The sequence below is a fragment of the Periplaneta americana genome, chromosome 2 (genome assembly GCF_040183065.1).
Source record: "Periplaneta americana isolate PAMFEO1 chromosome 2, P.americana_PAMFEO1_priV1, whole genome shotgun sequence".
Lineage (NCBI taxonomy): Eukaryota > Metazoa > Arthropoda > Insecta > Blattodea > Blattidae > Periplaneta > Periplaneta americana.
Window position 1 is genome coordinate 172,601,722 of NC_091118.1, and position 26,824 is coordinate 172,628,545.

The window sequence follows — 26,824 nt, forward strand, 5'->3', positions numbered from 1 at the left end:
GCAACTTCGCCGAACATGGAGTTTTATTAGGGTATAGGATTCGGTTGAGAAGCTTTTGTCATCTAGTGTACTGTCAAAAAATCTGAAATTTAGAATTTATAAAACAGTTATATTACCGGTTGTCCTGTATGGTTGTGAAACTTGGACTGTAACTTTGAGAGAGGATCAGGGATTAAGGGTGTTTGAGAATAAGGTTCTTAGGAAAATATTTGGGGCTAAGAGGGATGAAGTTACAGGAGAATGGAGAAAATTACACAACGCAGAACTGCACGCATTGTATTCTTCATCTGACATAATTAGGAACATTAAATCCAGACGTTAGAGATGGGCAGGGCATGTAGCACGTATGGGCGAATATAGAAATGTATATAGAGTGTTAGTTGGGAGACCGGAGGGAATAAGACCTTTGAGGAGACCGAGACGTAGATGGGAGGATAATATTAAAATGTATTTGAGGGAGGTGGGATATGATGGCAGGGACTGGATTAATCTTGCTCGGGATAGGGACCGATGGCGGGCTTATGTGAGGGCGGCAATGAACCTCCGGGTTCCTTAAAAGCCAGTAAGTAAGTATAATAATAGTCTAATATTTTATTTACCCTGTACATAGGGTCACTCTTAATTTTGAACTTCCGAATTTTCTTCACGGCATCCTTCAAAATTTTTTCATATGGTACAAATATAAATCGTGCAAAGTTTGAATTCGATTCGACAAAGGTAAGTGGTGGCGTATCTTTTCTGAAGATTAACAGAGGAGCTACTTCGCCGAACATGGAGTTTTATAATAGGGTTAAGTTTATGACTTCGGTTTATTTGTGGTGGGTATGTGTTTGGATTGTAACTATTGAATTATCCGGATTCTAAAAACAACAGTAGAAATTTCCTGTTCACTCAACCGGAAAGAGATATTTAGATTAATTAAAAGTGGATGAAGGAGCGAAAGTTATGTCCCGTAGTTTCGAGTGGGAACCTCCCCCCCCCCCCCTGTCGAGTGCCGACTGTGGCAAATTTTAATTTTGTATTACGTAGTTGCACTGTTGTACTGCTATGATGGTGATGGAAATTGATATGATTTAGTAGTTAAAGTAATAGGAAATGGGAACAAGAAAGTCCGATTCGTTGTTTCTTTTGCTATACGATGAGCGACAAAGAGTAGGTGCATAATTGCCTTCTAATGGTCAGTTTTAAAAGTGTTGTTCTACAATATGCGTTAAGTAATGCTGAACTTTAGTTCTAGTGCACATTTGGTCTTGAAAGAAGTGGAAGTATTTCGGGAGAAAGCACGAATTCCAACAAGAAAGTTTTCAATATTGTTTAAAGAATGAAAATTGTTACAAAAGAGTTGTAAACGAAGATTTGAACTTCAGTACTTCTGGAAAAGCTATATATCACCTGTGCGATGTTGGGAATACGATGTTTCCCTTTAGATGATCACTATCTTGTAGCGATATTAATAAAGACATCAGCAAAATTGCTTTGCAGAAATTTTTAACCATTTATGGACCTTACACCAGAAACATCGACATTGGCATTCTTTGACACCAATCTTTCAGTATAAACTAAAATAATGATGACAGAAGCTTTGAAATGTGAGAAGTATACAGGGAACTGTCTGCGAAATATGGTTTCTGGACGAATAATTTCACGATTTGGAGACATTGCCTGGCCGCCAAGATCTCCTGACCTTACTGCAGATGATTACTTCCTATGAGGTTACCTCGAAAGTAGGGTGTATCGCAACAAGCCTCGCATTATCATCTAGCTGAAACAAAACGTAAGGAACGAAATTAGTACCATCGAACCTGTTTTGTTGGGGTGAGTTAAGCATAACTTTCATAGCAGATTGCAGGAAAGTATTCGTTGCCATGGAGCTACTTACGAAATGTAGTTTTTAAAAAGTAATGAGACATTAATAAATTACATTGTACTAGATTACTTCCATCATACGTATGTATTTTCTTTTAATTCGTCCTGAGTGTCCCAAAACAGAGCTATAAAAACCGTAATATCCCACTGCCGCACCCTATACAAGGACTGCCGTTCATGCAGATTCGTCGATTTTGACAGGATACCGGCATTTCCGCACCCACACGTAACTATTTCTACGTAAAGATATCCAGCATAGTAAAGCTATGCACCTGTCCATTTTTAATATTGGGTGAAAACAATCAAGCTAAGCTTCCGCCCCTCTAAGAAAATGACAAATTGCACCTCCCGTCCCTTCTTCAAATCGAAGTTTCGCAGCATCGCCATAATTTCTATATACGTGGAATAATGCTAAATAATATGATTCTCAAGAGAAAACGCATTAGCAAGCAGGGAAGTGTCATAGAATTTGCACCCAACCGGAAAGTTAGTAACGGAAGTGTTAACAGCTTGTGCAAGCAATATGAATGTAGGTAACTAAGTTAACTGTACTGTCCATAACCCGTGGAAGCAGAGACCATGCGGTAGGAACTGAACCTACCTCTGTTACCGTCAAATACAGTACAGTAGTTAAAGAACAAAGGAGTGTGCAAGCAACATACATCAAGAGACGTATGGAGGAACACAAAATAACAAACGACATGCGACGTTTTAACTTGAAACATATTTAAAACATTACAACTAGGGAGCTGATTTCTAAGTGCTAAAAGAGAGATTTAGAGCTTTATAAAGTCCAATTTTGGACTTTTAGGAGTTTATACAAAATTAACAAACGACATGCAACGTTTTAACTTGAAACATATTTTAAACATTGTGACTAGGAAGCGGATTTCTAGGTGCTAAAGAGAGAGATTTATGTCTTTATAAACTCCATAAGAGTTTATACAAAATTAACAAACGGCTTGCAACGTTTTAACTTGAAACATGTTTTAAACATTGAGACTAGGAAGCGCATTTCTAGGTGCTAAAAAGAGAGATTTATGGCTTTATAAAATCCATATATAAAATTAACAAACGACATGCAAAGTTTTAACTTGAAACATATTTTAAACATTACAAATAGGGAGCGGATTTCTAGGTGCTAAAAGAGAGATTTAGAGCTTTATAAAATCCAATTTTGGACTTTTAGAAGTTTATATAAAATTAACAAACGACATGCAACGTTTTAACTTGAAACCTATTTTAAACATTGTGACTAAGAAACCGATTCCTAGGTGCTAAAAAGAGAGATTTAGGGCTTTATAAATCCATATATAAAATTAACAGACGACGTTTTAACTTGAAGCATATTTAAACATTGTGACTAGGAAGCGCATTCCTAGGTGCTAAAAAGAGTCATTCCACGTCAAATCGCACAGCAATAAAACACGACCTTCTCGGAAATGGTCGAATTTTTTTTCATGAATTCCAGACATCAAATAAGGAGACCCGTATTTTTTTATTTTCACAATTATTAATTATTTGTGTAGTTATGAATATTTGAAGTTATGCAAATTATGCGCGCACTGTTATATAAACTCGCTTGGAACTCTGTGTCTACATATAATTGAGATTTGCGGTTTGGCGCATTTGAAAGACGAAATACAACACTTTTTATTACTTTAGGCCTATCGCAAATAAATTAAAAATTTGGTCATTTTCTTTAATCGTTTCTTTTTCAAAGCAAAATTACTATATTAAATAGCCAAGTTAAAAATCTGAAAAAATATAGACTTGTTCACTGATGCATTATCTGTAAACTACTGCATTTATAAATATGGGATCGGCACACATACATTTGTAACAATTTATTTTCCGGAGGCATGCACGCGCTCGCGATGCCCAGCTAATGAACTGCGTTGCAGCCATAGGCTAGAAGGCTGCCCGTGGAAATTCCCCGTTGCATCTGATGTCACCATACTAATCATCAAATAATTAATACCTTAAGGAACAGTAAATATCTTATCTAAAATTATTTTATTATTGTCACCTCAGCTAAGAGGGGAAGCCCTTCACAGTGCTGTATGTTTATACTGTAATATAGCCAAGTGTTTGATGATAGCAAGGCTGGGTAAGGCAGTAAACTTTATGGCAGTAAACAGATGGCAGGAGAGAAAAATAATCAGTTTGGGTTTGAATTTCGCGCAGTGACGTGACTTCTATACAACATGAGTGATGGTAAAGATCGCGTAATATATAACAAGTGTTTAAATCCATTTACCTTCCTAATCACGCTTTTAAAAAGAAAAGTACACTAAGACGCGTAAGTCGCGACTTATTGATAAAGTTCAATTTAAAGGAGTCTTTGAGTGTGCAAATATGTGATTTATTCCGTAAAAATCAATCAATTTCCGCATAAGTCAGGTGAAATTATATGTGAAACCGGTAGTTCTTGTGATATTAATAAACATGAATCAAATGAAAGTGCGGAGAGAGAAAATGATTATCCCAGTACTTCTTCTAGCAGTTCTATGGATACAGTGCTAGAAATCAGTAATATTGAGGAATTAAACAAGAGTTTGATGTCAATAGAATCCCCTATCAAGAAAAGAAAGATACAACAAAACGATACCCTCGTGAAAAGTTTCAAAAGCTTAGGCTCCCTAGCATGTTAAGTTTTTCATGTAGAAGATGCATCATCATCCATTCAAAAGTCAGCCATATTTTATTTTTGACGGAATGCAAAGAAAGGTACAACCTGAAAATTACATAGTTATTGCAGACTTTTCTGAAAATTATTCATTTGTAATACAAGATTCAATACAAGGTGTGCATTGGAACATATGCCAAGCCACAATACAATACAATTTTAATTTTACTTCCTACTTTATTTTATTTTATAATCTGTGGTTTGCTCCACAGATTTCGGAACATTGGCCGTATAAAACACCAGGCCGATTAATTAAAAATCTAATTTGGTTTAATCGGCCTGATGTTGCATCAGCTTTTACACCAAGGCTTGGGATTGTTCATGAGTGTAATACATCAGCTGCTGTTAATAATTCGAATAAATGTATTTTCTCTTATAGGCCTATTAATATTATATCTGAACTGTGACCGAATACGAGCGCTGCTCATTCGGTCTCAAATTTTGTTAATACTACTGCATCTCCTTTTTTATATTGATTGTATTATTTTATTTCTATTTCTCTTGTTTGTAATTATATTTTTTATTCTGTATATTTAAATAAATAAATAAATAAATAAATAAATAAATAAATAAATAAATAAATAAATAAATAAATAAATAAATAAATAAATAAATAAATAAATAAATAAATAAATAAATAAATCCTTTCGTAGTATATTTCAAAGGAGATACAGAAATTCGTTACAAAAGTAATGTCTTCTCAGAAACCATGAAACATGACACCGATCCCTTTCACTTTTTTCAATCCGATGCAATCAATTTATTAAAGCAAGAATTCAACGATATGAAAAAAATCATCTACTTTTCCAATGGATCAAGTTCACAATACCAAAAAAAAAAAAAAATGCTTACATGAAGACGATTATGGAATTAGTGCTGAATGACACTTCTTTGCAATGTCGCATGGTAAAGGTCCATGTGTTGGCATTGGAGATACTGTTAAAAGACTTGCCACGAGAGTTAGCCTATACAAGATCCTATAACAACACCAAAAAAAAACTGATTAGTCACAAAAAACATTTCTAACGTGTCATTTATATTTTGTCCATTCAATAAGCACAAAAACCACACTGAAAATTTGCAGGCCAGATACCATAATCTAAAATCAATAACTGGTACATTAAAATTATATTATTTCATTCCGTTGTCAAAAACTGAAGATTTAGTAAAACAATTTTATTTCAAGAAATAAGGTAGGCGAATGAAAATTTAAAGTGTGAATGAAAAGAAACATTTGAAAAGCATAATGTACAATTATTTGAAGATATCATACTAAGTAAATTAGCAGTGTTTCCCCGAGTAACTTGATCCGTACTGGGTGTAATGTTGCAACGTTCAGTCAAATATCCAGCGCCGATAAAAATCTTAGCGCGCTTTAACGCTTCCCGTCCACTGCTGCTGCGCCGACCGCTACATATTCTGTCATAAGTAATTAAATTTCCATTAAACTATTGGAGATCCCATTCTGATTTTTTCTGGAATTATTAAGAATACTTCAGTGCACCTAGTAGACATTTTTTTTAGATTTTTAATAGGGCTATTTCACATTGATGTATATGTTTTAAAAATTGAATTATAAAAAAATATTTGAAATAATTATATTAAAATTAGTTAGTAAATATTTAATAAAAGACAGTACTTTAAGCTTTTAAATGTATTTTTTTTTTAATTTTAACGTCAATATCGTCAGAAATATGACGCTTTAAATGTTGCATTGTGCGACATTTTTCACGAATTTTAACATGTAATATTTTAAAAACATGTGGACTTAGGAGGAAATAAAAATACACTTGTTGGTTTATGAGACCCATAGAGTTGGTAAAAAAAAATATAAACGCAATCAGAAATATGAAGGCCAAAATTTGTATAATTTTGTGCGATTTGACGTGGAATGACTCAAATGAGAGATTTGCGGCTTTATAAAATCCATATATAAAATTAAAAAACGACATGAAATGTTTTAACTTGAAACATATTTTAAACATTGTGACTAGGAAGCCAATTTCTAGGTGCTAAAAAGAGAGATTTAGGGCTTTATAAAATCCATATATAAAATTAACAAACGACATGCAACGTTTTAACTTGAAACATATTTTAAACATTCTGACTAGGAAGCGGATTTCTAGGTGCTAAAAGGGGAGATTTAGGGCTTTATAAAATCCAATTTAGGAATTTTTGGAGTTTATATAAAATTAACAAACGACATGCAACGTTTTAATTTGAAACATATTTTAAACATTTTGACTAGGAAGCGGATTTCTAGGTGTTAAAAAAGAAAGATTTAGGGCTTTATAAAATCCAATTTAGGAAGTTTAGAAGTTTATATAACAATAACAAACGACGTGCAACGTTATAATTTGAAATATATTTTAAACATTTTGACAAGGAAGCGGATTTCTAGGTGCTAAAAAGGAAGATTTAGGGCTTTATAAAATCCAATTTAGGACTTTTACGAGTTAATATTAATTAACAAACGACTTGCAGCATTTTAACTTGAAAAATGATTTAAACATTACGACTAGGGAGCGGATTTCTAAATGCTAAAAAGAGAGTTTTACGGCTCTATAAAATCCAATTTAGGACTTTTACGAGTTTATATTAATTAACAAATGACATGCAACATTTTAACTTGAAAAATATTTTAAACATTACGACTAGGGAGGGGATTTCTATTTGCTAAAAGGAGAGATTTAGGGCTTTATGAAATCCAATTTAGGACTTTTAGGAGTTCATATAAAATTAACAATTAATAATTTTAATTTTAGTAAACATTCCATTTTAAGTGGAATTTATGTACAAAGAACTGGTAATGACAATGAGTGCTATTGAACTGAAGACTCAAATTCTATAAGTGATAGAGACTGATTGCTGATTTGTGAGTTTTATTTCGCACAACCAGAGTGCATTGACTCGAAAACTAATTTGCAAGCTCTCGCTCTCGCCTAACCTGAACAACGTACCGCCCCTTTATACTAGGATGGATTTTTCCAAACGAACTCGGTTTTAGGAAATTAGGTAAAATATTCTTCCCCCCACTCATAAGACAAATATGGCACGAACTTGCCAGTCACGTGTTTGTCTATAAGATATTTTTTTTCATTTCTAAATAGCATTTTTGTAGTTTTTCGGGCGTTCTTAGTACCAGCACATTTTATTTTACATAGGCCTATATGAAAAATACCCAAAAAGCGCGCTTTTCAGCCACAAACATAGTTTTTAGGCATTTGTATGAGTCTATGTTTCATTTAGGCGTTTTAGGACCTTACTTACTTTCACTTACTTACTTACTTACTTGTTTTTAAGGAACCCGGAGGTTCATTGCCGCCCTCACATAAGCCCGCCATTGGTCCCTATCCTGAGCAAGATTAACCCAGTCTCTACCATCATATCCCACCGCCCTCAAATCCATTTTAATATTATCTTCCCATCTACGTCTCGGCCTCCCTAAAGGTCTTTTTCCTTCCGGCCTCCCAACTAACACTCTATATGCATTTCTGGATTCGCCCATACGTGCTACATGTCCTGCCCATCTCAAACGTTTGGATTTTATGTTCCTAATTATGTCAGGTGAAGAATACAATGCGTGCAGTCCTGTGTTGTGTAACTTTCTCCATTCTCCTGTAACTTCATCCCTCTTAGCCCCAAATATTTTCCTAAGAATCTTATTCTCAAACACCCTTAATCTCTGTTCCTCTTTCAAAGTGAGAGTCCAAGTTTCACAACCATACAGAACAGCCGGTAATATAACTGTTTTATAAATTCTAACTTTCAGATTTTTGACAGAAGACTAGATGACAGAAGCTTCTCAACCGAATAATAACAGGCATTTCCCATATTTATTCTGCGTTTAATTTCCTCCCGAGTGTCATTTATATTTGTTACTGTTCCTCCAAGATATTTGAATTTTTCCACCTCTTCGAAAAATAAACCTCCAATTTTTATATTTCCATTTCGTACAATATTCTGGTCACGAGACATAATCATATACTTAGTCTTTTCGGGATTTACTTCAAACCCAATCGCTTTACTTGCTTCAACTAGAATTTCCGCGTTTTCCCTAATCGTTTGTGGATTTTCTCCTAGCATATTCACGTCATCCGCATTGACAAGAAGCTGATGTAACCCATTCAGCTCCAAACCCTGTCTATTATCCTGAACTTTCCTAATGGCATATTCTAGAGCGAAGTTAAAAAGTAAAGGTGATAGTGCATCTCCCTGCTTTAGCCCACAGTGAATTGGAAAAGCATCAGATAGAAACTGGCCTATACGGACTCTGCTGTAAGTTGCACTACGACACATTTTAATTAATCGAACTAGTTTCTTGGGAATACCAAATTCAATAAGAATATTATATAAAACTTCTCTCTTAACCGAGTCATACGCCTTTTTGAAATCTATGAATAACTGATGTACTGTACCCTTATACTCCCATTTTTTCTCCAATATCTGTCGAATACAAACAATCTGATCAATAGTCGATCTATTACGCCTAAAACCACACTGATGATCGCCAATAATTTCATTTACATATGGAGTTAATCTTCTCAGAAGGATATTCGACAAAATTTTTTACGACGTCAACAAAAGTGATATTCCTCGAAAGTTACTACAGCTAGTCTTGTCCCCCTTCTTAAAAATAGGTACGATTATGGACTCCTTCCATTGTTCTGGTACAATTTCCTTTTCCCAAATTGCAAGTACAAGTTTATAAATTTCGCTAGATAATGCCCTTCCACCCTCTTGTATTAATTCTGCTGGAATTTGATCAATACCTGGAGACTTGGTACTTTTTCAGATTTTCTATCGCAGTTTCGACTTCAGAAAGTGTGGGTTCCAGTATAAATGGCTCAGCAGTTTGTATTTGAATTTCGTCCTGATCATTTCTATTTGGCCTATGTATATTTAGTAGTTGCCCAAAATAGTTTTTCCATCTGTTCAGGATTGAATGAGAGTCTGCAAGTAAGTCACCATTCTCATCCTTGATCACGTTTACCCTTGCCTGATATCCATTTTTAAATTCCTTTATACCCTTATATAAATCTCGAATGTTTTTATTCTTACTATTTGTTTCTACCTCATTCAGTTTTTCCTTCAGGTAATCTCTCTTTTTATTCCTTAGTGTACGACTTACTTCCCGTCTTTCATTGAAATAATTATCTCTATTCTACACAATTGGATCCTGTAAGAATTTCAATTTTGCCTGTTTCCTTCTGTCTACTATAATGGAACAATCTTCATCAAACCACGGTTTCTTTTTCTTAGTTTCATGATAACCTATGCTCTGCTCAGCTGAAATTTTGATATTATCTCGGATATTGTCCCACATGCTATTAACATCTAACTGTTCCTCAGCTTCGTCAGCACTTGCTAAAACAGCAAACCTATTTGAAATTTCAACTTGATAAAGTTGCTTAGTTTCCTCGTCCTTTAATTTCAAAATGTTGAATCTACTAATATTAGCTTGTTGAATTTTAATAAAGGGATTCTGTGTACATGAGACGTAGAGATATCTGAATAATATGCATCTAGGACGTAGCAAACAAATAGGTAGGCCTGAGGAACTAGAAATCCGTTCCCTAATTATGACAAATGAATTATAGCCTATTATCCATACAATAGTATGTGCTTTCAAATTTACATAATAATAAGCATATCAGAACATATTTATTCAATAACGGAAAGTTAAAAATAACGGACGTTTTTCATTTCCCAAAAAATATCCGCTACTGGGAATTTTCACCATGTCTGTTACAAGAATGGCAACATTAGTTACCATCAAAATCAATTTCATAAACTTCATGATTTTATAAAACTCACACTCAAGGATAACGTCAGCACATTAAGGATCCGTTTATTAACATAACTTTAAAATATCTAGAGCTTCACTCAACACCCTTTCAACTGTGGGCATTTCGCTCTGTAGGCCTATATCGGCGTTCGTTACAAATCCCGGTAAATTTTTATCGTTTCATGGGGACTTTGGTAAATAAACAAAAGAACGTTTAGTGGGCATCCGCTACTGTTTATTTTCCATTCAAATTCCTAATCAAGTTACATCACTATTTCAATTATAAATGTTTTATTCTTGTGTCAAAAAGACGGACCCAATTTCAAAGCCCTATATATCCGAAATCACGAGTCTTCCGTTAATGACATGCATTTCACTTGACACGGCACGTCATATAGTTCCTAATGATCGATACTATACATGTCTCCCCAACGCAACAATAGTCGAATAGTCGAACGAAGCAATATCCCTAAATTTACTGACTGCAGTTATAAAATAATTTTCAATAAATTAATTAATTAATCCGCCCACGACAAAGAGCATTCGTCGTTGGTAACGACAACTCTTGGAAACAGGCTGTTTATGTAAGGAGAAGAGCCCAAGTCGACTATGCACTACGGAGGAAAATGTCAAAAGAATTGGATAAGTCGCGCGGGACCCGAAGACTTAGCACTACACTCTTGGCCCCCAAGGTCCCCAGGGATTACATCGTGCGAATTCTTCTTGTGGGGTTACGTCAAAGACTGTGTTTTGTGCAGCCATTACCGACTAATTTGGGTAACTTCAGAAACATAATCATAGCGGCAGTGAATTCAGTGGAAAAAGCACTCTGAGAAGAATTTGGGATGAATTCAGCTATCGCCTCGATGTTGTCCGTCAGGAGGACAGATAGATCGTTTGTCAATAATCCAGATCACTTTTATGGACAATTTCACATTCAGGCATTGGCGTGTATTATTTTAAGAAAGAATAGGAGTACGCCACGTCTTTGTTATAAATTGTGAAGTAGCAATTCTTATACCCAAGAGAAAAATGAAAGGTATGCGACTGTTTCTTCCCTTCCGCTGTCATAACTGACAGTTGTGCTTCTATTAGTGTTTACATTAAGGACGGTTTTTATTTTGGATAGACTATGGTATGCCGAGCATTGTTACACATTTACGCATGGAAAAAAATTCTGCTAATTAACAAAACTATGGACTTAACTTTAGGAGAAAATCCACAAACGATTAGGGAAAATACGGCAATTTTACTTGAAGTAAAAAAATAGGTTTGGAAGTAAATCCCGAAAAGACAAAGTATAAGATTATGTCTCGTGACGAGAATATTGTACGAAATGGAAATATAAAAACTGAAAATTTATCCTTTGAAGAGGTGGAAAAATTCATATACCTGGGAGTTACAGTAACAAATATAAATGATACTCGGGAGGAAATTAAACACAGAATAAATATGGGAAATGCCTGTTATTATTCGGTTGAGAAGCTTTTATCATCCAGTCTGTTGTCAAAAAATCTGAAAGTTAGAATTTATAACACAGTTATATTACGGTTGTTCTTTATGGTTGTGCAACTTGGACTATCACTTTGAGAGAGGAACAGAGGTTAAGGGTGTATGAGAATAAGGTGCTTAGGAAAATATTTAGGGCTAAGAGGGATGAAGTTACAGGAGAATGGAGAAAGTTACACAACACAGAACTGCACGCATTGTATTCTTCACCTGACATAATTAGGAACATTAAATCCAGACGTTTGAGATGAGCAGGGCATGTAGCACGTATGGGCGAATCCAGAAATGCATATAGAGTGTTAGTTGGGAGGCCGGAGGGAAAAAGACTTTTGAGGAGGCAGAGACGTAGATGGGAAGATAATATTAAAATGGCTTTGAGGGAGGTGTGATATGATGATAGAGACTGGATTAATCTTGCTCAGGATAGGGACCAATGGCGGGTTTACGTGAGGGCGGCAATGAACCTCCGAGTTCCTTAAAAGCCAGTAAGTAAGTAAGTACGTATGTAAGTAAGTAAGTATGGACTTAACTTCATAAAATTTATGTGATATATGATATATCAGTTGCCTTTTTTCTTTTGATATTGCAGTTATATGCAGCACACACAAGAGGCATTTTTTTTCGTAGCTCTTTTCTTCGTATACACAACGTTGTAAGCAGACGAATTTTTACTACGGTGGGCCAGCAGGAGGAGGTGATCCAATTTTATACCAACACTTATTCTGATTCTTTGGTCGTTTGTAATTCCTTATTCTACTGGTTTTATTTCTTTTGAACTGGGTTTATTATTTTTTGTTTGTTGTACTAGCTTAGGTGTATATACTGCCATAATTGCTGGTTGATCATCTGCCTATTTCATATCTGCTGTGTTTCGCGACGGCACCGCAAAGAGTGCTGTACAGGACAACTTGGCCACTGTATAATCTCTTTTTAACTCGTTGGCCAGGAGGTATGAGCGCGACGCAAGTAGTACCATTTCCACTGAAAAGCAACTGCCAGGACTTCCCCCTACAAACCATTTCATATTAGTCCGTAGAGGGTAAAGAAAAGCTAACTGTAAGTTCAAACACTTGCCAACCGTGCGTGTGCATGTAGGCTATTAAATCAAACGGTTTAGTATTTGTTTTACGAACAAAGTTTATGATAACAGTAAGCTCGTAGTCGGTTGTTTTCCTGTCAACTCGTATTAATTTCGCAATTGCTTTTCAAGTAATTAGGTATCACATGACAGAATAACCCAGTGGCTGTACTAATTTTCCATGAGTTCAACCCAGCTTCTTAGCTGCGACATTATGTCTCTTCGATGCAATTAAGGAATTCATGTAATTCAGTCTCAATCATGATATCACTGCTGTTATTTCTCATTTCCTACAAACCGCGAGTCCACTGAATATCATTTTTCGCATAAATTTTCCTCTCTATTTCAACAGAGCTATACTGGGTGTTCATTTCAAAGTGTGTCATGACGTCACTGTTGATGAGTCAGCGATTTGAACCGAGTTTCAGCTTTTGTGTCAGAGAAGTTGCCTATTAATCAAGGCGTTCAATCTGAACTTGAGAACGTGTACGGTATAACTTGAACATCGTAGCAACAGATGGCGGTCTGTACGGTCTGTGTGCTACCATATCCTCTTTCAAACTGTGTTTTGCGCGGGCAAGTCGTACGCAGGGTATTTGTTGTCATCGGTTGCGTACGGCAACATTCCACAACACAAATCAAATGCTCCGTGTCCATGTTGACCGTCAAAATTAATGTCAGCAAATACGTAAGTAATCGTCTTAACCCTCTCCCCATACCCCGACAGTAAGAAAAAAACTCACCTCAGTACGTGTTTCCAAACAGTTCACATTCCTGCCACTACCGGCGTTACCGTACGTATCGGTAAGTACTCTTCTGAATGAACGCCGTACTTGCTAGGCAACTTCTCTGGCACATAAGTAATACACCTCTGCGGAAGTGTAGGAAGATTGAATTCTCTAGGCTCATCGACTAGCCATATGACGGCATACAGCGAGCCATGACACACTTTGAACTGAACACCCAGTATAACTTATTCGGCATCCTTGTTTGGCTATTATTTGCTACTCACTGTAACGCAGTCGCGTGCGAACTGCCTCATCTCTTACGCAACGCTTCTAATTGCTTGATTTGCAGTGCCTCCAGATATGGTCAACTTAACATTCTTTGGGGCGTGCCATCGATGTAACGACTCAATTGTGGTTTTTTTCCACTGAAGATCTGAGTTCGTTGGTATTGTTATCTATGGAGAGCGCATTTGGGGTTTGTAAACCGCAATGTTAACTACAACATCGACTATAGGTACGACCATAAGCAGCACGTAAGGCAGTGCAGTGTACCGTCCTCCTCATACAGCCAGAACCACAACTAAACTTGGTGATACAGTCGTTTGAGCTACATGCTTATAGAGTTCCGTGATGTTCTTATACTGTGATTTGGGTTTCTGTGCTTGTATCGGCGGTATTATATATTTTCAATTGTTTTTAAATGGAGGTACTATATTATTTCAATTATTTTTAAATCATCTGTTAACTTTAATGGATTTCCTTACTGTGATTTTAACTGAAATACGCAACATCGATGTCCGTGCACAAAATTGTGTAACCTACGATACACGTTTGTTAACCCTTAAATTGGCAAAACTTCATTTCTTACACTAGTTTATAAAACCGTGTCGGACTGTAAAGAAAACAACTATCGTAATGTCCATATTTTATATGCTGTACAATATTATAGTATTGTGAAATAAAATTGTAATTTTCTACCAATTTTCTTCTATTATTCTATTAAAATTATAGCATATAGCCTATTAACCTATTGTATCCTATATGATACTTTGCGAATTTAAGGGTCAAGTGCCTAATAGAATCTCGGAAATAGAAAAGACTGGGCCTCTGGCTTGTTTTTTCAAACTTTTTCTCGATTCTATTATATCGCACTTACCAAACTCATATCGTAATATACTATATTTACTTACACATATTTCAAATACATAGTTTACACAGTTCCAGTTAGTACATAATATAGTGCTCTAAGTTAAGTGATAATTATTACGATTTTAAGTAGAAATTAAGAAAAAAAAATGCACTAGTTGAAAAAATGAAATAAATATATATACCTATACGAAAATTTAGTTAAATAATAATGGGCAGTTTCAATTTAAAGAAATATAATTATTTAATTCGCTTACTGAAAATGTTATTATTAATGTTACTTCATTCATTCATTTAGTGTTCTGCCCAAGGGCAGGTCTTTCACTGCAAACCCAGCTTTCTCCAGTCTTTCCTATTTTCTGCCTTCCTCTTTGTTTCCTCATATGATTCATATATCTTAATGTCGTCTACCATCTGATATCTACTTCTGCCCCGAACTCTTCTCCTGTTCACCATTCCTTGTAGTGCATCCTTCAGTAGGCAATTTCTTCTCAGCTAGTGACCCAACAAATTCCTTTTCCTCTTCCTGATCAGTTTCAGCATCATTATTTTTTCACCCATTCTTTCCAACACAATTTCATTTCTTATTCTGTCTGTCCGCTTCATACGTTCCGTTCTTCTCCATATCCACATTTCAAATGCTTCTATTCGTTTCTCTTCACTTCGTCGTAGTATCAATGTTTCTGCCCCATACAATGCCACACTCCATACAAAGCACTTCGCTAGTCTCTTCCTTAGTAAGGTTACTTAATACTAGATTTATTTTAATAACTAATTGTATAATATTTGTCCACATAATATTAAGAATGACTTTGCCAAGGTTTTGTATTATATTTTGGTTGAAGTAAAAGAGGTACAGTAGTGGCAAAAAACCGGACCGACCCTTGTAGCTTATTTCAGAGTCACAGATTTAAATTTTGCTAGTCACAAAACACATCCATCTTGTATAATTAATTGTAACAATGAAATTTATTGCATTTGTTCGATTCTTACCGCCTTTTGTTTCCTTCAGTGTCTCAAACTTACAGACGAAAAAACTTTGAGAGTTTTATTTTCATCTGGTATCAATATTACATTTCTACCTCTATTCGGCAAAGTTAACTGCGTATTTTTACATTAAATAGCAGTACATACCTCTGGCTTCACTATCCATATTGAAATTACCATAGTTTGACACAATACACAGCACAGGATTCTTTTGTATCAGCTACAAGGATCGGTCCGGTTTTTTTTGCCACTACTGTACAAATTTCGCCTAGTATTATCAAAATATGCTTCTAGGTAATCTTTATAGCTACTTACAACGACTTTTATGGAAAAAAAATTTTCAGAGTTAAGTTGTAAATTTGTTCAATATTATAAAGTAAAAATTCTGAAAAAATGTAATGTGTTGGGTATCCAACCGATTTTGACAAATAAATTTTAATTACTTGTTTTTAAAGCACAGACATCGGAATAAGATTTGATTTAGTACTTCTTCCATAACAAATCATACCATATCTAAGTACAGACTCAAATATTCCTAAATAAATTATTCTTAAAATATCAATGGGTAAATAATTTTAAAACTTCTGAATTCTACAAAGTTTTAGTGTAATTCCATTTGTGATAATATGGGGACACCTGTAAGTCGGAATTTATTACTCTCTATAATAGGCGACGAGTCTGACAGCCAGAGCTAAATTTTGTCTGCAGCTCGTTCTGGGAAAGGATTTCCTTACGTTCCGCAAATCTATGGCATGGGATGATGATATTACAACCTTTCCAAAGTTTGTATCGTCTATTAAAATGGATTTCCCTCTACCTACTGGACTTCAACTCACGAACCCATGAAATTTAGATCTGGTGGTGAACATAGTAAGTACTCGATCACTGTGAACCATGGAGCGAGTGGTGGTTCGTGAAATCTAGTCATGGAAGACTCAGTTGTTAAGTAATCTATCAAAATGTCAAACAAAAAAAATATGAAATTTCAAACCCTTTGTTACAGGCCGAATATATAAATTACTCAGCCACAGAAGGGCTTCTTTTATACTAATCTCCCACTCAAACCCACATCAGCTGACAACGCTAAGGTTCCCTGTGTATCTAGATTTCGAAGCAGGCTAACTCTCTCGTGCCTAGAGCAAGCCATCCCCGCTTCGTTAGTTGTCGAACAAAGAATGCTATGCAATGCAGCTCGGACGAAAATTATGTTCATGCCTAATATGGAGGATCGGAAGAACCTCGAGAAAATTCTATCTATGGCCTTGTCTGTCATAAGCTTTACTAACAATGATAAATATCAGGCCTGACAGGGACTCGAACCCTGAACCGCCTTTGACACTACCTGTTTATTTCGACTTGTCTTACACACACAGGGTAGAAAATACAAATAAAGTAACGCTATGTCATAGGCCAGTGATGTCAAAGCAAGCGCATTTTTCTGACCTTGACATCGTGCGCGGGCAGCAAGCGCTAAGTATGGGAAGAGGAAGGGTTGTGTATATGAATAAGCAACCTGTTGGATTAAGAAAACAGTGGTGCACAAACTTCAAACGGAACGTGAAATTTTATGTCATTATTTTTATATGGCTTCTTTCTGTTTAATATTATCTATATTGTCTGTAAAACAAAAGTACTAACACTGATTTCTTAATATTGCACTTGTGTTTTAAATCCCAACAACATAATAGAGAGTTAAAAAGGAATATTCACTTAAATTCCATAGTAATACAATATTATACTGTATTAAGTGGATGAAACACATCATTCATAAAGAAAGTGATATTCCAAAGAAAGAGATTGAGTATGACATGGTAAGTTGGAATTTATATTGATGGCATCTTTAGCCTTCCAAAAGTAACCAATAAACTAATCAAAACAATATTACAGTACAAAGCAAAGTTACCTAGGTACTGTATCTGTTTTAAGTGTAACTAATATTACATAACAAAACTCTTATAGCATTATGCTTTTAAGGTGATATTGGTGAGCAACTTCCTATCATCAGAATATTAAATTATTTTCTCGAAATCTGCTGAAGCTATAGAGCTGACATTTTTACAACACATGGGCACGTATCTTTTGCTTATGATGTAACAATAGTTGCTTTGTTAATTCATTTCCTTACAAACAATTTCCATGTGAATATTTTCAAAAATGTCAATACACTATCTTCAGTAATACGTATATACGGTATATTAGATTTACGAAAACATTCTGTAAGGCTACTAAATAAATAGGCCTATACCTGAAAATTTCACTTTTTTATACGAAAAGTCGAGAAAATATTTCTTTTGAATAAAAAAATCAAACTTGTGAAAAATGAGCATTAAAATTAAAACTTACATTTTTATAATGCACTTATATTTCTCAGGCAAATCTAAAAATTAACATGGATACAGTTTTAATAAGTTCTCTTCCCTTTATCTATTGAATCAGTGCTGGCCATCCCTGAATATAGCTCGACCAAGCGGCATATACCACCTCTTTCTTCTGTCTCTTTCCTTTCCGCTGTAAAGCGCTCAGGCTCTCCTGGGCTCTAAAGCGCGCGCTTGCTGCTGTGGGCATCAATTGACATGTCTGTCATAGGCGTATAGTCTGTAGCATTAAAACATGATATACAGATTGAATCGAGTAAACTGGGATTTAAGCATTCATGTTTATTCACGCTATGCGATCATCAAATGTTTTCGGAACGGAGACCTTGTGTGCGACATTTACTTTATATAATCTGAACGCAATTTCTTCTAATGTGCAAGTATCACAAGACATTTAACAACAGTTATCCTTCTGTTGACAGATGATTTGAAATTCAAATACTAGATGTCTGATGTAAATGTAAACAGTGACGGTGGATGGGTTGAAATGCTTTTGGAAAATTACAGCCTATAATATTTTTCGTCATCATAAGGTTCACGTTTACACGGACAAAAAAACGAAGTGTTGATAACGCCATTCAATTACTACTTCTGCTTAGTGAACACTGTGTACAGCCTTGAACATAAAAAATGACCGATCTCCTGAAGCATAAATTTATCCAAATCCACTTCGGGCAACGCTGGTCACATGACTAAGGAAAGGATTTTATTTTTCACCTTATTTATCCCTTTCTTGTACGGAGGAGGGACCCGAAGGCTTACACTGCATCCTGAGGCTTATTGTTCTTACCATTTCTGTTCTGTGAATGATAGTGTAGCCGAACGACCGCGATCTTGTACAAGTACAGCACGTCGCATCGTGAACTTAATCCGGGCTATTGTAGGATGATGATGATGATGATGATGATGATGATGATGATGCCGAAATGAGTGCGAGGTCCAACGCCGAAAGTTACTCAGCAATTCTGCTTCAATTGGTTGAGGGAAAACCCCGAAAAAAATCCCAACCAGACAGCTTGTCCAAACCAGTATTTGAACCCGGGCACGCTCGTTTCACGATCAGACGTGCTAACCGTTACTCTACAGTGGTGAACGTTGTTATTGATTAGTTATAAGTTATAATACTTGCTGTATAAACAGAGAGAAAAAGTAACAGACATACAAAACAAATGAAAAACAGAGAGGAGTCGTATTATATTATTGGCTAAGACACACCGCACCGTACGGTAGTGGCTAGAAACATTTTTGTTTTATAATTTTAATTTGTACTCACTAGCTAGCTAGCTAGTTAAATAAATAAATAAATAAATAAATAAATAAATAAATAAATAAGGTATAAATAAATAAGAAAGTCGTTCACGTGTGAACTTAAGCTCTTGCGAGACAACCGAAGTCTTTTTTTTTTTTGTAAGAGTATACGTAACGAAACTTGTAAGTAAAACTCTAAGGATATAGAGAAAACAATTTGTAATCTTTTAATAAATGTTTAACGTTGAATAATACTGTATTTGTCTATGAGCCTGGGCTAGACATAAAATAAAACGCTGGAGCATAACGTCGTAAATATTGAGAACATTTTTTTGTTAGGAATTGTTTCTTGGTATGTATGGCCTGGGTGCTTGTATTGCCCTTAGGTTTAAGTCACATTTAAATAGATATATTTTAGGAGGAAACTAGCGCAATCTATCAAAAATCCGCTGTGAATATCCCCTTACCGAGGGGTCTTTGAGGGCTGTCCTTCCTTAAGGAGATTCAAGAATAATTTAAAAAGTTGTGTATAAAGTGCAAATTAAAATTAAGGCGACATTTAACATTTAATTTTTTAAGGTGACATGTATTTATTTAGCCTGACGAGTTACTTCCTTGGTTTGAATTGGCGTCATATGGCTAGTGTAAGAGGGTCTTAGGCTAGAAATGTTTAGTTTAAATGTAGTTCTGCTTATAAGTACAGTATGCATAAGGGTGTAATTATTTGACTTATTTGAACTGTTGTATCAGTGAAGTGAGGTGAGTCAGTGAAGTTATGGTTTTACAGTGCAGTGAATAGTTCCGATCAGTGATAATTTATAGCGTCGATGAAATGTGTTCTATAATGTCAGTGAAATGTGTTACAGAGTGTCAGTGAAATGTGTGCTAAAGTGTCAGTGAAATGCGTCATAGTGCCACTACAGTGAGTGAGATGAGAATAAAGTGAAAGACTATTGAAACTTATGTAGGGCCTATACATAATAATGTAGGTTGTAATGTAAAATTAGGTATATTATTTATGTTTTATTATTATTGTGTGAAATTATATTGTGTATTCTTATTGTATTGTGTATAAAATTGTAGGCCTATTGTGTATTGTATAATTGTATTGTGTATTGCTTATCATTTCTTTATAGTGTATTGTTTATATTGTGTATACCACTGCCACCGGGTGCATGCCCACTTGCAGTGTAAATAAATACATACATACATACATACATACATACATACATACATACATACATACATACATACATACATACATACATACATCACCAAGAGACGCCAAGATTCGATGGACTTATATCCAATCATGTAAATTTAAATAGGCCGTAAGGAACTTTCTATGTATGTATCTAATTTATTTCATTCCATAATATGTTACACATTACTTGCTTACATCTAAGTCTGATTAGTGAAATGTGTTACCAGTCAGCGATGTATGAAATGGAGGGGGAAAGGAACTGGCCATCCTACTCCATTATCTCTCGACTTAGTTGCCTCATGAGTGACGCCTTATTGGTGTCACTTATGAGATCCCAACCTGTCTTCGGACAGTTAACTAAACAACAACAACAATAATATTTTACACATTCTTACGTGAAACTACTGAAAACATGCAACAATTTTCGCTCACTCCCCAGCTTCAATCGCTTGCCATGCCCAGATTGTATTTACACATACTGCGAATGGAATGTGTAAGTAAACACGAGCTTTTAAGAGTTTTATTCAGATTTTAACTAGCTTTTATGGTTTAAGAGTTTTCGTACAATTTGTTAATAATACTTTGTTATATTGAAGAAGACTGTTAGAGATGTCGCCATTTAATTTGTCCGCAACGCAGAAACCAATTTCTGGTCAGCCACTCCTACCTTCAGATCACGTGACGAGAGTCTTCCCCTTTCTACACTGCTCTCCCCGATACTGCTCCCAGCCGCTCAGATACGCTTACTGTACTCCAACCAGGAGAAAGTCTCAGGGGAATGAGACGCAGCGGGGTTATGCTATGAATGAATGTTGATGTCATAAGATGTCATAAGGTCACACACGTGGGTACACGTATCTCCATTGGCTAGCTCTCAAAGCACAAATGATAACACTGATACACACATATTTATACTACCCTAGTTACAAAATTAGATCACGGTTAATCTCCTGGGGTGCTATGCATAGACATTTCGCTAGCCCGCGCTACGAGCGTGCTAAACTAGCCCCAGCTATCGACTGATTACTTGTGCAGGATTCATATTATATCATATCGCTAACACTGGTTTATGTATACGAAAAACGTTAGTTCGCTGATCATCCACCGGAAGCCGGCGCTAAGAATGTCTATGAATATGGCCCCTGGTCTTTTAATCCCTCCATACAGGAAATAACATATGTAGGAGAGCTCATGTTTTTTTTTTAAACTGAAGTTATAACGGTAATATTATCTATCTACTTCGCTCCAATAGATGACGCAATAGTAAGCGCATTCCTTTCACGGTTGATCTCCTGGTTGGAGAACAGTAGCTCACATGCGGCTGATCAGGCTGTAAGCTCCGCCCGCCCGTCCTCTCTCCACCATCTGCGCACCTTGCGGACAAATTACATGGCGATATCTGTACGTAGTTCACTGTTATGCCATCTATAGGTGAGATATCATGTCACCGTATCGAATATATGCACGAATATACTGTAATATTTAATTAAATTCAAAACGTACGTAGGCCTATACAAATACATTAAATAACATTATTCAATGGTAACTTGGAAATGGAGGTTTCCTTGTTTTTTTTTTCTTTTTCTTTTTTTCTTGTTTTAATACGAAACAGCTAGATAAGAATTGCAAACATCAGCCCTTTCCGAGTTTATTCTTGGAATAAAATATACCTTATGTTTAGGCAATTTTTAATTAACGCATAAGGATATTTAAATAATTTGTCTCAAACTGCTTCATATTTATTGTTAGAGCATAAACGTAAGCCCTAAGTTTGTGAGACATTTGTCACATCGGTTCGGACGCCAGGCAGCAGACTTCTAGGATACAAAAACTGATCCTATGGTATGAAAAATGTCTCAATTCCAGTGGGGAACATGTTGAAAAATAGCAACAATTGCTATATGTTTCAATACATCTTTCCTTGAAATTGTGCTTTTTTCTGTAAACGGCCCCGTGAAAATCACTTTCTGGATGGCCTCGTAATTGCGGTGGAGTGGCCAAAATTTGTATAAGCACTTGTTTTGACATTCTTAACATGGCAGAACAAATAAATTTAACTTCTTTATCTGCCCCCATGAGAATGTTTGTCATACACGATCCGAACGCTCTGTATATGATCCAACAAACGAAAAACGGGGTATGGCATAGTAAATATAATCACTAGCTTTATCAAGGATATAAAGAACAAGATATACATACAAATGGCTTTTAAAGAACCCGGAGGTTCATTGCCGCATTCACATAAGCCCGCCGTCGGTCCCTATCCTGAGCAACAATAACCCAGTCCCTAGCATCATATCCCATCTCCCTTAAATCCATTTTAATATTATCCTCCCAGCTACATCTCGGCCTCGCCAAAGATCTTTTTTCCTTCAGGTCTCCCAACTAACAAACTACTTGCATTTTTTAGTTCATCCATACGTGCTATATGCCCTGCCCATCTCAAATGTCTGGATTTAATGTTCCTAATTATGTTAGGTGAAGAATACATTGCGTGAAATTTTGCTTTGTTTAACTTTCTCCATTCTCCTGTAACTTCATCCTTCTTAGCTCCAAGTATTTTACGCAAAGATTATTTTTTGTCCTACAGAATATATCTGTTATGGTAACAATGGTTATTAGAGGAGAAAAATTCGTTCCGATGGCTGGCTTATGCGAGGGCGGCAATGAACCTCCGGGTTCCTTAAAAGTCATAAGTAAGGCCTGTGTAGTATTATGTAAGAGGTTAGGTTCATATCACATCCCGCGCACGCCATTCTCCAAAGTTGGTAACACAAAAATCCCATCATTTTCTTCCTCATATATTACGTCACATTAAGGAAATGTGGCGGTCTTCTACATTCACGCAGCGGCGAATTTCGTATATAAGTGAGATACGTATTTGGGACGAGCTGGGTGGGCATACTGCTCTCGTACTAATCACATCCAATTTCCACTACTCCATAACATAAATCCTAGCGCTTTTCAAGGTATTTTAGAAATGTTTTCTAGTGGCGCATACATATTGAACCTGTACCTTTTGTGTTTGATTCATTGTTACATAAATAAAAAAAATGAAAATTAATCTGGAGCATAAACATTATTTTGAAAAATACAGAAAGCAAATGTATTTTTATAAGCAAGTAGGCCGAATGAAAATGTTTGTGTATCTTACGGAATAATTATTTAATACTTAACAAGTTCCGCATGTAGGCCTATATTTGTGGTTATTCCATCATCTCTCATTTTTATTTCATCATGAAATAATCCAACGCAAATCAGACATCAGTCCAGTATGTGGTGTGGGAGGATATCGAAGTTTCAATCGTCGGCTTACTTCTAAAACCCCGTAAGACCACTTTTTTCCGAATGTGGAAATCTGTTTATATTTTCAAAATTCATCCGCTGGTAACACCTCGTGAACCTACATATTTGTGTATTTTATAAATAACAAAATCTTAACACTTGTTAGATGGGTTATAAAATGAATAACACGTTATTTTGCTCTCCTGTACTATTTCCTCAAATGTAGTTACGAGATTTTAAAAGTAAATCGACGTTATAGTAAAGAAAACTATGCTACACTGAAATATTAACGTGATACTTGCCTTTATATGTGTGTAATGAATCATTAATGAAGTCCAGAAATTGAAGACCCCTGAACGCAGTACAAACACTGCATAACACGCAATTATAAGTACATCTCTGAATCAACACTCGTTTGTAACGAACATATTCACTAACTCTCAAGATGCACACTTATCACTCAAGCCTAACCTCATATTGGAAAGGTCAATATTGGCAGTAATTCCTTATTGCCTCACATACACTCGCAAAAAGTCCCACACTTCACAGCTCTTAACTGTTGGCTTCCTGCGTATCTTCCACAACTAAGTCGCACAAAAGATTCTCATAAAGAAGGCGCTGTGAGCGGTCACACTTGAACTTCCCAACCCACTAAAGTGGAACACAGCTATTTCAGCAGAAACACGCTCTAGTTCTAATCAACGACATAAAACGATAAAAAAAAATAGGAATACTTCATTGCCAAGACGTCAAGGTCATAGTTGCTGCAAATATAGCCTCTAATTAAACACATCTGACTTTTTAGAGAAGTTTACAGGTCATTCATTGTTTAAGCTCAGCGATCGTAGTTAAACTTCTGAAAGTCGAACTTCTGCTGTCCACGAGTCTACAGAAAAGAATAGAACGTCAAATACTAAAAATGTATACCGTATAACTAAGTTATGTTCCGTTTACCAATAGAATCACCTTTTCCTGTATAAGTACCGAAAAGCGAACTGCAAAACCCTCGCCGCGGTATTCGGCCTTGGATAAAAATAAATTCAAGCTCCCTTTCGACTCTTTCTGTCTTTCAGATTGGACTGGAAACGCTCTGCAGTTATTTACAAACACTGATGAAACAAAACAATACTGCAATTCCACATACATAGCAACGGTGGTAACAGGGTCTCACTGCTCCTGGCATTGATGTAACAAACAGCGTTTTGTTTCCTCGTGACTGTCAATTGTTCATCACGTCGAATAATTCAGCACGCTGACCATGTATTACAAACGGTTGACACATACAGGATACATTTCCTAAAAAATAAAAAAAAAAAGCGCACAAAGCGAACTTGTATGTGACTGCCACTTCCAGTTTATTTCGTACTGCAGTCGTACCCAAAGATGGCAAAGTGCGTCATTTTTTTCCCCTACGAAGAGAAACAGATGACTCATAGCAGCGCACAAGCTTGTGCCCGAACACATGGCTGTATTTTAAAGACTTCTGTTACACACATGTTATTTATGTCTACAGCTTGTGTAGAAAGCATCAACTGTTTTGATTTCACGTAAACGTCAATCCCGAAGAATGGAAAACATTAACTGAAAATTATTTCACACCTTTACACACGCTTTCTCGTAGTATCGTCCACTTTCCATTCTGTCTTGTTTTCCTGTTTACATTTTTTCTGCCTCGCATGCTTGGACACAAGAGCATTAACTTTCTGTATTGTTCACAATTTAACTCACAATCAGTTTATATATATATATATATATATATATATATATATATATATATATATATATATAGTACCCGGCTTTTCGATGACCGGACACGGAATGGATCAATCAGCATTGTCAACCTTCAAACACAAAATTATGGAATTGTAGTCCAAAAAATTATCCGATTTTCCACAAAATTATTGCACAAACATCGAATTTTAATAATAATGCCATACTATCAACATTTATACAGGGACATTATTTTATTTTTACTAACATTTTTAATATTAACCTGTCTATATCTTTGGATTAAAGGTCTAGAACCGGAAACACCGCTTGCTCCCCCTTCTAAGACTGGAGTTCGATGATACTGGCGTAAAATACAAATCACTCTACTAGGTATAAGAGAGAAAGAAAAATAGTTCATCCATTTATGTAAACAAGGAAATGTCGCAATATGGATATTTAAACACATTTTTTAAAATGGTGGCCGTTCATTTCGATACAGGCTTCAGTTCTTTTGTGCATATTATCGCACTATAGACTATTGTACCTAATTCCAATTACCAGTTTCGTCCTTCGTACGAGTAACTCATGTTGAAATAATTCTGTACCTACTCTATAAAAGAGTACCTTACGTACTGTAAACTTAATCCGAAAAAATAAAATTACTCAGAAATGCTATCTACTGTCCGTTCAAGTGGTTTTGTGTCAGGGTCGTAGAAAGGGGGGGGGAAATCACGAGATAATTACTTAACGAGGCCCTTTTATTTAAGTTAAGTTATTTTAAACAATTGTATAATATTACGTAGTCGTGCAATTCCTAACAGAAATAAATGTTTTCAGAAAAGAGCTAAGACAGCCCAGCTACTAGACTTTACAGAGGGGCAAACAGAAGCGGGTGGGGGAAACCGGGATGCGACGTAGGCAAACGGACGACAGTCCCTGTGCGAAAATATGAGTCAATATTGAAAGCTCTTTCGTCACTGGAAAACGCGAACATATTTCTGGAACTTACTATACTCATTAACTTAGTAGGCCTACTGCATACGCTGCCTCGGTTCTGTGTGGAGAACGGTTGGAAGTTTACTAGTAGAGGGGGTGGGAGTGAAGTACATTCAAAAACTCAGGTACAAGAAAAATTGAAGTAAAAATAAAATGATGTCCCTGTACAATACTAATGTTGTGCCATGTTGCTTCTCTGACACCAAACTGTTGTG

General features: G+C 35.8%; 1 protein-coding gene across 3 annotated transcripts in view; it reads right to left on the bottom strand.

The window, feature by feature from the left end:
* The window catches only part of LOC138694817 (G-protein coupled receptor Mth2-like), a 148,592-nt gene extending 123,352 nt beyond the window's left edge, over nucleotides 1-25,240 (bottom strand). The window contains exons 1-2 of one of the 3 annotated variants that reach the window (XM_069818916.1): nucleotides 24,206-25,000; nucleotides 5,408-5,532 (exon numbers count right to left, since the gene is read on the bottom strand). Coding sequence is in view for 2 of the 3 variants with exons in the window: in XM_069818913.1 (XP_069675014.1) it covers nucleotides 25,048-25,086 (39 nt within the window). In the remaining variant the exon portion in view is untranslated. Of the gene's footprint in view, nucleotides 1-5,407; nucleotides 5,533-24,205; nucleotides 25,001-25,047 lie in introns of those variants that run through there. The other 2 variants (XM_069818913.1, XM_069818914.1) reach the window with 2 other exon arrangements.
* Between the last annotated feature and the right edge of the window lie 1,584 nt (nucleotides 25,241-26,824).